General features: G+C 38.0%; 1 protein-coding gene across 1 annotated transcript in view; it reads right to left on the reverse strand.

Moving 5' to 3' along the window:
• Positions 1-652: 652 nt before the first annotated feature.
• MYO3B (myosin IIIB) overlaps positions 653-15,631 on the reverse strand; it is a 194,985-nt gene continuing 180,006 nt past the window's right edge. The window contains exons 36-38 of the mRNA XM_066189973.1: positions 3,460-3,566; positions 3,039-3,085; positions 653-1,839 (exon numbers count right to left, since the gene is read on the reverse strand). Of these exons, the coding sequence (XP_066046070.1) occupies positions 1,704-1,839; positions 3,039-3,085; positions 3,460-3,566 (290 nt within the window). The 3' untranslated portion in view covers positions 653-1,703. The remainder of the gene's footprint in view (positions 1,840-3,038; positions 3,086-3,459; positions 3,567-15,631) is intronic.

The raw sequence follows: 15,631 nt of genomic DNA on the forward strand, positions 1-15,631 counted from the left end.
ATTCATATTAGTTGCCATTTCTATTTGCGCTACATTTTTTAATGCCATTAATTCATCCGCAGGTATTCACCAATTCTCTGTTGTTTAAGGAGTTCCTAAATGTCAAAGGCTCTTAAATGCCTTTAAAGTACACCTACTTAGATGTATATTGGAGGAGAATGAGGAGTGAACTGAAAGACTTCAGTGTCTCTCAGGACTGTAACTTCCAGCTTCACCTTTCTTTCGCATTTCTAGAATCCTTTGCTCATCCTCATCTGCTCCATCTAACTTAATTTCTGTGTTTGTTAGGAGAAACAAAGCTTTTATGGAACTATTTCACTACCTTTTCTTTTGAACCCTACTCTGGTATAGGGATATCATGACTGCACTTGGGTTTCATTTCTCATGCCACCTTTCCGTGTCCTGTGGTCAAAAAGATGATGCAAGTGAACACTGATAGTAAGAAATTATGTATTAAAGAACAGGTGTGAGGTGCATCTATTAGCACAGAGCAGGGTAAACCCATTGGAGCAGAGATAAAAACAAGGATCATAACTAGGTCTGTAAAACATGTGGTCAGATTTAATCAGTATGGTTTGTCAAAAAAGAAAAAAAGAATCATTTTGAGCAAATGTGTGAGGCAGTACATGTGAACCTTTTATTTCCAAAAGTTTTTGACAAGAGCTTGTCTGGAAAAGAAGCAAAAAATGGTCACAGATCAAAATTGTGTTTCTGAACCAGAAATAAAAGAGTAAGGTGAAATAGTCAGCTTCTGCCACGGAAAGAGTAACTGTCAAAGAATCTCAGTATTCTGTAGAAAGTCACACACTGTTTCATTAAGGATTTTCAAAGAAGTGAAAGGCAAGTAGAAAAATTTGCAGGGGACTTTTTGTCTCCCCTGCTATGTACAAGAGGGCTGTGGAAATGGAGGAGTCATCGAAGCCCAGACATCCAGCTTAAGGAATAAATTAAATATTTGCATGGATAACAAGAAAAACTAGTCATAATGATGGTTTCAGTCACAGTGACTATATGAAGCAGTGTGTGAAACGTTAGCCTTAAAACTGTTTTACTTCTTATATTTGAAATGATTCCTCGAGTCAGACTTATGGTAAACTAATAATTCATAAGAAAACTATTTGCAAGGTGAACTGAGACACAATTCTATTTTAAAATATTTTACTCTGTACATTTTTCTAGTGTTAAATGCCACACACAGCAGAGAAAGTTATAAAGGATGATGTTTAATATCAGTCTAATGAAATACAAAACGTTTTCACTATGACCCCAAATTAAAATTTTTAGTACAGTGTTCTTTTAATCTAGTTCAGTTCCTTGATCTTACTTTTCACACAGCTCTACCAGCAGTTGTGCCAGCACAACAGAAGGGATGGCACAGGGTGGGAACAGCAGCTGGGGGAGGGGGAAGCAGGAAAGAAGGGGTCAGAACTGGATAAACTAACCTTGCTGCTAAAGAAATGTGTCCATTATCAACATCAATACATACAGGTAGTGCTGCTCCCCTTTACTACAATTATTTACAGAAATACAGCTAAAAGTGACAGTGTACAGCTGCAAACCCAGGTCTGAATCAGTGAACTAAAGTAACTAGCTAACATGGTATTTGTAATATATTATAAGAACACACATAAACAAAATTGACTGGAAGAGCTCATCAGCAGGAAAATACTCTTACCAGTATTAGTCAACAGAATGAGTGAGATTCAGCTTTGAGTAAAAGACACATCTGTTGAAGAAGGAGGAGATGGAGAGCTGAGAAAACTGTCATCTTCAGGGGTAGATTCAACAGCTGACAATGATTCATAATACTCATCCTCTCCATCCAGTACTTTGATTTGGCTTGAAAGGAAACAAACAACACTACTTAAGTTAAAATTTAACTTCGATAAGAAAGATACAGCTTTTATACATATTCCAACTGCTATAACATTTTATGATTATATTCTGAATGGTTCTGAGGACCAGGGAAATGCAACATCATATTTCAGTTCTGGAGTATAGACCGATAGAGCAACTATTTGCATCAAATGGGCATTTAATTTGAGCAATGTGGCTCTTTTTGTCTGTGTATGTTCCACAAGTAGGATATGATTTTGGTATCATATTTCAGATGATGGTTTGCTGTGAATATGAGCCAAAGACTACATCATCAATTTTTGGGAAAAGCCCTATTGACAGCAAGGGGCTTTCATTTTTCTGTGATGTATGATGAGCACTGCAGTCTCATGTTAATGCTTTTATTCCCAGAATAAAAACTTTTTTAAACTAGGGGAGGGAGAGAAAATAAAACTAAATCTTGTACAGTCATGCAAAATTTTAGGCTTTAACTTGGACTCAAAGACCTCTTCTTCATCCAGTTACATTCAGAAGATTAATAAAAAACAGAGGAAAAAATACAGAAGGTTCTGGTAAATTTTTGGACTAAATGTGTGTGTAAGACCAAGCATCCATCAGTTCTCTCTGGTCTATGTGATCAGGCAAGAGAATATTTTGGCAACTGTACAGGAGCCAGCCTAGTTTCTTCTACCTATACCAGGTGGTAAGTGCTCATGTAGCACAGAGAACTGACTCCATTCAACAGAGAAGGAGCACCTCCCTTTTGTGCTGTGGCCTCTCTGTCAGCTCCTCACATGTGCTCCCCCAGGAAGACAGAGGCCCACTGTGAGTGTGCTGCTGTGGGGCTGCCAGGGCTTCTGGCACTGTTCTAGGTCACAGGCCTTCAGTTCCAACACCCTTCATCTGGCACCTTTCACTGTGTGAAACACACTTAAAAATATGAACAATGCTTTTTTGTTGGTAGTAATGGTACACAGAGAGAACTGGAGAGCATATTTTGTAAGAAACGGTTCTAGTGTCTGCAGACAGCAGTACATGCAAGCTTTACATTTGCTTCTGTAGAAAATGTCCAATGTCAATGCACAGAAATATGTTAATTGTTTATTTTTAGAAACCTCTCTAGAAAGTTTTGCATATTCTGTAATATCACAAAGGACTTCTTCTGTTTACAGTTGCTTAGAACTAGGAAGATAGATATTTACCCAAGTTTTCTTGGCTTCCTCTTGCTCCCTTGATATTCTAGAGTTCCCTGTGGAGAGGGCCAAGAACACACAGTCAAAGCAAAGCAGCAAGTCGTTAATTTTTAATTCAAAGTGATTTTGTGTTGAATGCAAGCAGATGCTGATAATATCAGAAGTCACAGCATAATTTTTTTGATCAAAGGGCTCAAGTGAGCCTGATGAAGCATGCATCTTGCTCGTCTTTGATAAACCACATCAATTATTCACCGTGAAGGCAGACATCCTGACATGAAAGCAACAGATAAAGAGCATAAGCACATGTTCAAGACGAGAGCAGAAGAACGTGGGGGTGGGGCTGGAGGGGCTGAAACAGGTATTAATAACAGAATTATTAACTGGAAACAAAGCCAGTAAAACAGCTTTATTGCCACTTTGAACTCACATTTAACTGGTTATAGTACATGTTATCCTCAGGGCTATTCAGCATTTTGGGCTGCTGACATCGTCGACGAGGTGTTCTCAGCTTCTGTTCAAGACAGTTTTCTGAACCTACAGTAAGATAACACAATTTAGTTTTAAGCTGTGCCAGGTGCTGTGAACGTCTTAGCACATTTTAGTCTGTAAACAGTCTTTTCTTCTGTCCCATTTGGTCCTGGATTTATTAGAAAGTCTGTTCTATCCAAAGTAAGCAAACAGAAACTTGGGAATCTTTGCTTTCTCTTTTGAAACTTAGTTCAAATGCAAGTTTTTATGCAGAACTTAATTTTCACTTTTCAACATTTTTTTGTTTTTCTGTATATCTGTATCACACAGTTCCTTATTCCTTTCACACTTTTTCTTAATATCTTCTGTTATCTAAGCAGGAAATGAGGTATATTGTGACTAGCTAGGAACATATCATTCAGCAGCAACAAAACAGTTTTTCTACAGTAGACAGTAATAAAGCCTCTTGGCTGATGAGACTTAGTCTATTATCATCATTTTCTTTATATAAAAAGGCTACCTTCTTGACATGGCTCTCTGTTTAATCAGATTAACTGAATCAGTTTGGAATTGCACTTTCTTCATATAATTTCTGATGTGCTGTAAAGTAACAGTTGCTTAAAGTCATCTGGAAAGCAGAATTTAAAGATGAAGGAAGTATTTCAGAAGGGTTGCTGGAAAGAACTATCAGCTTGCTAAGTTTTTTTTGGGTGGGGGGAGGGTGGTTTTTTTTGTTGTTGTTGGTTTTTTTTGGGGGGGGGTTTGTTTTTTGATTTTTTTTGTATTACAGAGAAAAGACATTATGGTGTGCTATATCCTATTTTACCAGGTATTTTCCATGGTACATACTTTGGATTACAGGGTAACTGTTTACGGGGTAAGTCAGTTACTACAAGATACTGTGGGGGTAAGGAAAGGTGATTTACTTTTCAAATGATTCTCCCAATGCCTTTGACTTTTCTCATAGCTGCCCGGTAAAAATTATTTTAGTGACAGTATGAATAAAAACAGGGTTTGGCAGCACGGAAGGAAAAACATACATCTTCTACATTTGCATTCCACACTGCACAAGGAGCTTGCTCCTATACAAAAAGCCAGCACAAAGATCAAGTAGCATGAGTTCCTTTAAACACTTCAAAACTGAAGTTAATATGGTTTTTGCAGATGCTAGGCTCTAATCTCACAAATCCATTGACAAGATCTGGCCTTAAGGAGCAGGTAACATTACAAAGGAGATTTATTATGCACTCAGGCTTATAGTTTGAACCTGCAATCTGAATGAGGTAGGGGAGGTGTCTGAACTTTGGCCTTTTCAGCCAAAAGACTGACTGTTCTGAGAGATTTTCTCTCTTTCATTTTCTTCTGCTCAACAATAAAATTTAAAAAATATTAATTTCCTCTCAGTGTGCAACTGTAATGTCTGTGTGGGAGAGGAGAACTTGTTCTGTTCCATCACAGCACCTGGGAGGGATGGTGGGCTAAATGACCACCAGGGAACTGACTGCAGAGCTGGGTTGAAAATTGAAACCCAAGTTTATAGAGAAAGGTTATATTTATCCACTAATACAAAAAAACTTTAAAATAATACACTCATGCTGCTTGCTAATTTAATACCTAATGCTTCAATACTCTATACTTTCAAGTTAAGTAAACCTTTATATTTTTGCTAAAGAGATTGTGATGGCTGAGCCAAAACCTTTACTACTTGCCTGTATTGTATACAACCAGACAAGGCAGAGGCTGTACCAGAAAAAACTTCTGAGGAAATTTGGTGCCCAAATAATATCTGTTTCTTTGAAATTTTTTTTCACAATGATTCAGATAGGATATAAATGCAATTTTGTTCTCTGTGAAGTCGGAAAATGTTGCAGAAGACCTGTCGTAACTACATTCTAGCCTCTCTCTGCTCTGAAAGTTATTCAAATTGATCTGAGAGCTTTTTCTCAGGACAGCAGGGTCTGCAATTTTTGCAAGCAGTATTTTCAGTCACAAGGCCATTTGAGATTTTTCTTACGGCAATATAGTTTTTGAATACCTCCCCATGATTTTTTTCTTTCTGTTCTAGAAAGAGGCTGGTATGAACTCAGGCACTCACTGTTTTGCATAATTTCACACACCTCTCTGCAGCTTGCCAGAAGTAAAAACACAGCACACAAATATTTAGAAATTTTTAAACAGTAAAATAATGTGATAGGGTAGTTTTTTTTCCTTTCCCCTAACTGCTCTTGAGGCCTTCACTTTTTTTCTTTTTTTTTTTTCAAAACACACATATATATAGGCTGGGGGTTTTTAATGTCTTTCATTCATTAGGATTCTGAGTCAGTAATATTTTGCTCTACCCTTTTATCCTGACACTTAATTATTTCTGTGTATCCTATGGGTGGTCTGCAGCTTGTGTTCTCAAAAGGAAATACCCTTTCAGTGGGCCCATTTGTCTTAGTTGCACACTACATGAACAGTACAAAATCTGGTAACATTTATCATAAACTACCATATCTGGAGAAAATGGTATTAACATGTGCTCAACACTCAGCAGCTGAATAGGCATTTTAAATGTTGTTCTAAAATATTTTTTCTTTAATGACAAACTATAAGCCACCAGTAAGAAAAAAGTCACTTGTAATTTAATAGCAGTAGTAGCAGCACCAGTATCATTAACAAGGTATTGTCTATACTGCACAGAAATTGTGCCAAGTGTCTCTGGCACGTCCAGGCTTCTTAGTTCACTGCAACTTTAGAGACCAAATGAGTGTGAACACATGCACTTTCTTCAGGTTGTCCTTCAGCACTGCTTTTAAAGAAAGAGATCTGATCCCCTTTTGCCTGGAAGAAAACCTTTTCTTGTAACACTGAGCACAGAAATTCCTTAGGTTACAATTTCTTATTTGATAAATCCTTTACTGCAGAACAGAAATAACCGAGAGCAGGCAAAAAGCTTCCTGCCAAGTGCACTATGTCAGCTGATGTAAGAGTAGAGTAGCTGAGGTTCTGGGCATCCTCATCTCCCTTGAGCTCAGAGAGGCTGACAAGGGGGTGAGCAGGTTCATGTGGATGCTTCCCTAAAGACACCACAAAATTGATGCGGCTTGCAGTGAAGGGAAATAGAAACTGGCTACTGGATAAATCTGTTGGAATAGAAAGTATTTATAAGTAAAGAAACTGATGGTGTTTCTGTTTAGTCCTCTATTACCACTGTTCGTTATCCTTTTTATTTCTTTAATACTAGGAGCCCAAACCAAAAAACCCCAGGACTTGCAGAGCTCACAGATTAAAAGGATATATTTTTTCAAGTAAATGTGAAGTCAAACATTCAAGATACATTTTTATGAACTGGGAATTACATAGCTGGAAAGCAGTGTCTCCAGGAGAGACTTGGGAACTGCAGATATTCAGCTGAATATGAAATAGACTGGGTGCAAAGAAGAGAAGACTACTCAACAGAAACAGAAAAACAGTTTCATTGTTGGGTACAGAAATATTTAAAAGTGGATGCAATTAAGGGCTGAATGGGTTGAGAACAGGAACAATTTGAACTCTGAAAAATCTGCCCCATGGTGAGAAATATAAGACTGTTCTACTTCATTCTTTTCAAAAGAAGGTGAAGAAGTGATCTGAAGCCAAGTGTAAACCCCTATATAGAAGGTGGACACATTCGAAAAGAAAAGTCTCACTAACTAATGGTCAGAGGCAGAAGAAAATTTTAGACCAGAAATACAGCACATACTGAAAGCAATCAATTAGGAGAAAAAATATTTAGCAGTATGATGGAAACTCAGGTTGAGACTAGAAGGTTTTAGAAAAGGCATATTTTGACTTAAGCAAAAGTTAAAAACTATTGAAGATGTGATACAGATCACACCTAGCTTAACAGGAATTAATTTCTCTAATGTGATTTTTATCCGAAGTCTCAGTCTGCAGAAGATCTGTATTGATCTTTTAAATTCTGGGATATAGTTTCTGGATTTCCACATGATTCTTCTTCTTTGTTTTCTTATAACTGAAATGGAAATATTTTTCTTCAATTAGCCATCATGTCCATCATACTGACATTTTTAATGACATCTCTTGGCTTGGAGATGATTAGCACATTTCTTATATCTTAACTCATTTAGAAGGTTTTTCTGTTTAAAAATCCATCCTTTCCATAAGCTGCAAAGGACTCTTTCAGAAATGCACAAACTACCAAACAGTAAGATTTAACAAAAGACTTCAAACTGCTCTTAAGCACTGGCACATGGACTTTTCCATCAAGGATTTGGGCCCTGACCAATACTTTAAAAACAGTAGTGGCAAAAATATATTTTTGTAATGACTTCCCATGGGGCAGATGACTTCATTTGATATTCAGTGAAGATCTCATCTTAGATGTCCTCATTGTCCTGATTATCCCAGTATTGAAAGCATGGGTACAGGCACTGGGCAGCCAAGTCAGAGGAACAGAGTCATCACACTGTGCTTGCTGAAACAAAGTTAGGGTTTTCTCCACAAACTCTTAATGACTAAACTCTTGCTCAAAAACCTCTTGATGCTGAAAATCTTGCCAAACATGGCTAATTTTTTCTACATGGAGAATTCTGCACAGAAATGGTGAGGAAGAAGCTTAACTGCATTTGGAACTTATAAAGTGATGTGAATCAGATTGTTTTAAGGGTGGTGCAGCACATCCGGGGCTCTTAAAACTGGCTGACATTTTACTTTTTTTGCAAGGAATGCACACAAGGGTTCTTTGCCAATGCATCAGTGCCCCAAAGAGGCTGTGTTGCCAATTCCCTTGCTGAAGGGACTTCATCCACCACAACACATACTAAGGACTGGAGCTGAGTACACTCATTTTCCTTCTGAAGCCATTTACCCAAAGCAGGTTTGGGAGGGGTTAGTCTAGCCTCTTTTTCTGCCCTAAGTGAACACAAACCTAGTATCTCAGAAAGGGTAGTTTTTTCCTAATTACTCAAAGAAAGAGATTTAGAGTACAAGAAGGGGCAGTTTTTTAAAGAAAACGTAATGAGGCCATTTAAGGAATCATATATATTATTAACAGAGTAAGCAAATAAAGTAGAAAAATCACTATGACCAAGAAAAATAGTAAGCATGTAGATGATTTCCAATCTATAATATCAGATGAAACATGAAAGTGCAACCCTTAATTATAAGCAAATATTAGCACAGACTCATGGGATCTCATCATAACATCTCAAGGTCTACATTCATGAAAATTTAAGCAATGTTTAAAATCATGTTAATTTGTTCTTTGTTTGTTTCTTTTCCTGCCAGTCTAATTTATTCCAAAAGACTTTGGTTCTCAAGCCTGGATATATTGATCATGCCTATGTAAAGCATTGTTATAGCCTGGGGAGAAGACTTTTGTAGAAAAACTTGTCTTTGTTCTCCTTTGATAATTTATACGTATTTTCATGTTTTCAAGTTTCCAGTTTTGAATCATTTTTCAAGGCAGCAAGTAAACTTCACTTTTCCTCTTGAAGTCTTAGGCAAATGCAGAAATGACCTCACAGACAATTATAATATACATCCTCCTCCTGGATTGGTTGCTAGTGGATAATAATGTGCAGCATGTTGACTTCAAGGAACAGCTACATTTTCCTGTGTGCTATGCAAGCCTGTTCAAGGAGAGGACTCAAGGGGCTAGTGATTCTGGTCCCACTCATATCAGTGTTAAATGTGACTGACTGAACATGACTTATGCAGTAAAAATGGCTGCGAATTAACTAGACTTCATGATTTTCATTATTTCAACTTCATTTTTCTAAAGAGTGATTTACAAAGGGCACACAATGCTATTTGGCTATGAGTATCCATACAAATGTATTTTCCTTCCCTTTCCATTGCCTTGATTCTCCACCAGTTTGTATCATACCTTATGTACAAAACAAGAGTAAAGTGCAAAATGGGGTAAAATGAAACATGTGCCTGGGAAGCAGAGTGAATAGTCCAGCAGTTAGTCCCCACTGAGTTCCTGCAGCATCTGCCTGCCATACTCAATTCTGTTAGTGCAGAACTGTCCTGCACATCCCTGTACTAAGCTGCAGTCAGTGTGACTTTAGCATGAGCGCACATTAAGAGATACCCAGCCCACATCACAGGGTATTTGTACATTGCCTGTTAACGCCACCAACTATAAAAGAATCAGAAACAAGGACAGGATTACAGGTATAACAGGCTTCACTAAACACCTGCTGTGATCTGTAGCTTCTTTCGGAAATAATGAAGTTATCGTGTCTATGTGACATACTATAAATTCAATTATATTATGGTAGTTCTGCAAAAATGCTGGAGGCTGATAGGAAATAAACACAGTGTATCACTAAAATTTTAATCTCAGTACAGGCTAAACCACACCAAGAGACGAGAACACAGGATAGAAGAGAATAAAAAGCAAGACTCCTTGATTACTTGAGCAATAAGGTATGCTCATTATGTTCTTTCCCCTTCTGAGGTTAATAAGAGGGAATGGAGAAAACTATAGGAAAGAGGAAAAAGACACCCCACCCCCCCCCCCCCCCCCAATTAAGTCAGGTACTGAGAAACTAAGGGAAAGAAGAAAAGGGAATAAAAACCATTAATGAGAAGCAGTAGAACCTATTGCTATGTTCTGGCATCAGAGGATTAAATTAATCTAGTAACATCAGAAGCCTGGAGGCATATTGACATAACACTATTAACAACTGTAATTCTCTCCAGAATATTTCATGCTTACCTACCAGTAGCTTCAGATGTCCACAAATGCTCAGTAAGGCCATCTATTCTGTTGATATAATGAGATCTAGTATGATGGGAACCATTCCTGCCACCAAATTCCCTTGGTCCCTTCCTGTACATATGAGTGTCCAGGAATATTTATAGGAGCTGGCACTCTTCATGCTGCTAGCGACAAGCAAGCATGGAAAGAACAATAAATCAGATGTGTTTTGAGGAGTTACAAGACCTCAGCCCTTGCTAACTTACAAAGTATCTTACCGAATCTTCACACAAGTGTTGCTAAGGGAAGGGATGGTAACTACTTAAAAATACATATATATTAATGCTTAGAAGGAATGATTAATCCTTAGCAACTCCAGTATACTTAAAGCTCTTACCTGGATTCACTACATAAGAATAATACATTAGATTTAATAATTTTCAGTGTCAAATGTTTTGTAGTCTATAGCTCAAATGTAGCTACTCAATTTACTGAACACACAGAAGGAGTAAAAAGGTATTTTATATCTTTCCTATAGAAAGGTATAAAATAAAACAAAACCAAGCTTCACTATCACCTTGGATCCCCCACACAATTGCGGTGAACTAGAATTCTGTTTATTCAGATGGAGTGTGCTCATAGTGCCAAGAGCCATAGCCTGCTAGGGAAATTAGTGTAGCCTCTTTGATGTCATGTGCATCCCAGAATCTGTAACACACTGCTGAAACTGTGAGCGTATCCTTTTGTTTATAACGCTAAACAGAACCATTTGAATACACACACTGAAAGAACTTGTAACAGAAGCAATGCATTTTCTTCCACCCAGTGATTCATTACGTACGGCTTCATTTTGGATACTGCAGTTATGTGCAAAGCCATATGCTTTAGATTATAAAGCACACTAAGCAAATCATAAGTTTTTCAAGATGGTATGTAAAGGCTGTTTTTGCATCTGTTTGTTGCCAACGACCCAGATGACACTGCAATTAGAACAACAAATATTTTATGTGAAATCAATCATTTAGCTGTCTCTGAACCCTGAGACAATGGCTTTTAGATGCATTTTGTTGGGAAACAAGATCCATAAATAGTTAGAATCTTGGCTTTTGTTGTTTTTTTCTTTCCAACACAGTTCTGATCCTTCAGTAACTGTCAGTTCTTTCAGTTTCTATTGTGAGTGATTTGACTGAGGAGGGAAAAGGCAGAGATTAAACAAAGCATACCAAAGAATGAAACTATCAGTGACTAACACGGGTAAGATTCAAACCTGTCAGCAAACAGCACACTTCTACAAGTATGGTCCTGAAGAAGCCTTCTTATAAGTTGAATATATAGAAGCCTTTATAAGCCCTGCACATAATAACATCTAATAGTGGGTTCCTGAGGTGTGGCAGTTAGTCAAGTCCAAGAGGTTTACCAAATGCAACTGTGACTTCAGGGAAAAATACTTCATTCCAAACCATCTGAATGGCAGAATACTTCTGGACAATGCAGAAAACTTAACTGATCATTATTTTTCTTTCCCTCCTCAAACTTGACCCAAGGTGATTGTGGGAGTTTTTGGTTAATTCATAAAATCAGAGAATGGCCTGGGTTGGAAGGAACATTAAAGATCATCCAGTTTCAACTCCCCCTGACATGGGCAGGGACATCTTCCATTACACCAGGTTGCTCAAAGCTCCATCCAGACTGGCCTTGAACACTTCCACGGATGGGGCATCTACAAATTCCCTGGACAACCTGTTCCAGTGCCTCACCAGCCTCAGAATAAAGAATAAATTCTTCCTCATATCTAATCTAAACCTATTCTCTTCCAGTCTGAAGCCATTCTCTTTGTCCTGACACTACATTTCCTTGTGAAAAGTTCCTCTCCATCCTTCTTGTGAGCCCCCTTTTTAGGTACTGAAGACTGCAATTAGGTCATTCCAAAGCCACCTTTTCTCCAGGCTGAACAATCCCAATTGTCTCATTCTTCCTTCACTGGAGTGATGGTCCATCCCTATAGCCAACTTGCTGGCCCTCCCCTGAACTTGGACCAACATATTGATGCCCTTCCTGTGCTCAGAAACCCAGAGCTGGATGCAGCACTCCAGGTGGGATCTCACAAGAGCAGAGTAGAGGTGCAGAATCACCTCACATGCTGCAGAGGATGCAACCCATAATACAGTTGGCTTGTGATCTTTTCAGGGGAGACCATTACTGATGAAAACCAGGTCGTTCTGGGTATGCTGAAATTACTACGTATCACAGCCTGTGTCCTAGTTCTAGAAGACCTGGTTAATACAATGGCCACGAGGTGATAAAAACCATCTATCTCACACTGTCATGTGAGCTAAGTGATCTCTCTCTCTAACTGTTTGAGCAATGCTGTATGAGCAGCACAAGTTAATGACGAATATCACAGCAGAAAAGCCTACTGAGAGCAATTAAATATGAAGAGATCACTTTCAGATCAAGACATCCCTGAGTGACAAACCATGTTTGGCTGGAGAGCGTTCTGGGCAAATACCTCTGCATGCCCTACTTTTGTACTGTATCCTAGGCTTTTCCTCTTGGTTACCGTGAGAAAGAGAAAATTAGGATAAATATGTTTGGATAGGACTGGAAATTTTCTTTTTTATGTGTGGATTTTTCTGTTTGTGGGGGATTTTTTGTTTGTGTGTGTGGATAAGGTTGCTACTATTCAAATGACCAGGAAAGAGAGCAACTTAAAATAAATAAATTCAAGCAGAACAAATCCCTAACAAGCACTTGAAATGGAGGCTGAGGTAACTTCTCACAAAGCAAGTATCAGAATCTTCACTGTAAAGGTATTTCAAGATCAACTTTAACTGTTTCTGGCAGGAAGGTTGTATGACACTCGCCACTTTGCTAGCAGTGCACCAGATCAGCCTGAGCTTCTGGAAGGCCAAAGCTGAAATTCCGTGCAAAGACAAATACAAAGGAAAGCCAGTAATTCTTCAGTTTTCTGCACATGCCCCATTTCCCCCTCTCCAAGAGTTTTTATCTGAGGTACTAGTCCTAAAGTAGGAACACCTACCCTAGGGACACCCACACAGGAATCGTGCACTCAGAGGTTTGCCAAGGTGCAAGTTCGTCTTTTCAGCATTATGCCATGGTTGAGACTCAGACTGTTGACGACATTTATTTATTTAGTGAAGTTAAAGAAAATAGGATCAGAAAGAATCTCAAGTGAATATTTTGTCCTTCCCTGTCTTCAAAAGTAAAACCATGCACCATGTTGGAGGTATGAGAAATTTTCAGAATTGCTCAGAAACAAAAGCTATCAAAAAAAATCCTCACAAACACAACATCAACAATGGAGCAACTCATGATACTTCTGCACAATAAGACGGCAGCTATTTCTTCAAAGAAGAATTAGGATGATGATTTAGTCAATATGATTAAATAAATAGCTCTGGCAACTTTAAAGTACAAATCCTAAATAACATGACAGTATCATCAATTTTAGAGGTAGTCTCCAAAGCACATTTGGAGCTACTAATACACAAGTTTTCAAACTGCAGATTGTGGATCTTAAGAGCTGCATCTCATGTGCTAACAGGCTTCAGAAAACTCAGTGGACACTTGGCACTGGTTCACCTTGTGGATTCTAGCTAAGAAAAGCAAAGCATATGGGGAAAAAGATGAAACAAACATGAAAAGTAAACAGTGAGATTAACTTTTAAAAATAGTCAAAACATTCAGTGCATTAAAGAGGAGTAACAAATCACAAATACTTTCCTAATACTACTTGTCAACAGAGCCAACTACTGAAATTGCCAAAAATGCATTGTACAACTGTGGGGAGTTAGTCTGTGCGTTTAAAAGTAGGGCAGGAGGCAATCTGCAAGTTCACACTCTATTAAAGATGAGGTTCATAATGGTCTGTGTTTCAGAGTTGCTGTTGTAGCATATAGCCTGGATACATTTAAAGGTAATCCCTCACCTTCTTCCAAACTGTAATAATAGCATTTTTATCCCATGCCCTCAGAGATTAAGCCACTTGATTGACTTTGAATTCTGGACACACAGGAAATTTGTATTAATTTAGCATAATGATGAGCCGCAATAAAGGCTCTGTGGAACCACAACAACATGGTCTCTAAGGTTTTGTTCGTTACAGAAACACAATTTGCATATCTAAAGGCTTGAAACCATGGGTCCATATTGATACAACTAGTATCTCAAATTTGAGTGTAGCAGATTCAGCATATATTTCAAAGAATAAATGGTAGAAGCCCAAGATAAAATTCTCAGTAGATTTCTTCATTAAGAAAGAAGGTCTTTTTCTGAATTCAAGGTAGTTGGCAGCAGTAACTTTTAAAGGAGGTATGAAAGCAAGCTTGACTGAAGATTGTAAAAAATACCACTAGTTAGGTGTTTGCTTCCTGGTGCTGCTACAGTACTTTGGCCTGACATTTGTAAATGTTGGAAGTAAAGGGGGTATCTTGGCTAGATAAAGGAAACTAACGCTGCTGACCTACGTTCTACAGCAACCCATTTCTTTAAGGGGTTGTTAAGTGCTACTGGGACCCTCAATTAGTGATAGCTTAGAAGCGATCTACAGATCAAACTCTGGCCACTAAATTCTGAAGGAATATTTTGAAAGAGAAACTGAAGAAGCATAAGCAAACTATTCAGTCAATGTCATATTTTGAAAAATAAGTAGGAGTAGAAAAAACTTTCAGGCTTTAAAGATGTCTGTTAACTTGTGAAAGAGCATCTAGGTATGTTTTTCGTACTACTTCCAAATCCAAACCACAATCTTTTGTTGACAACTCACACTATGAATCTAGTGGAAAAATGCTAGACACGTATAAAAAGAAAGGCTCATCATTTTCAGCGGTGAAGTTCCCTATCTTTCATCCTGAAGTAGTAGATGGGAGTGTTCAGTAATACCAAAGTAAATTCAGAAAACGTAGGAGACATCTTTAAAGAAAAGTGAGGGAGGTCTGCAAAGAATTCCAACCCTGTGATCTCAGTAATAATATAGCAATTTTAACCTATGTATTTCATGGTACTTAGCAACACCACCTGTAGTAGGAGTTTGGGGAGTGCAAAGCACACAGAATATGTGTAATTTTCACGCAGTCTTTCCTAAATGCTTCTAAGGAAAATTTTGGTGAAGACTTCAGCTCATGGAGGCAGAGAAAGATGTACACATGTGCACATATACAAATAAAGTAAGCTGACCTGCTGGTATTATAGTGACTTGCCTATGTGACAGTATGTTGTTTTGTTCTAAAATCACCGTTCTTGACATTAATATAGCAGCTCACTGATTATATTCCCCTCTGAACGCAATCTTTGTACTTGAGTATACTTTTTAAAAATGGTAAATGCTACAGAATCAGTTAGATTCTTTATTTCTCTCATAAAAACATGACTAATTCAAGTGACTTTGATGACATTTTATTCGTCAGAACTTGATGAA

The sequence above is a fragment of the Chamaea fasciata genome, unplaced genomic scaffold (assembly GCF_029207755.1).
Source record: "Chamaea fasciata isolate MVZ Bird 193981 ecotype frontalis unplaced genomic scaffold, bChaFas1.0.hap1 SCAF_8, whole genome shotgun sequence".
NCBI classification, from domain to species: Eukaryota; Metazoa; Chordata; class Aves; order Passeriformes; family Sylviidae; genus Chamaea; species Chamaea fasciata.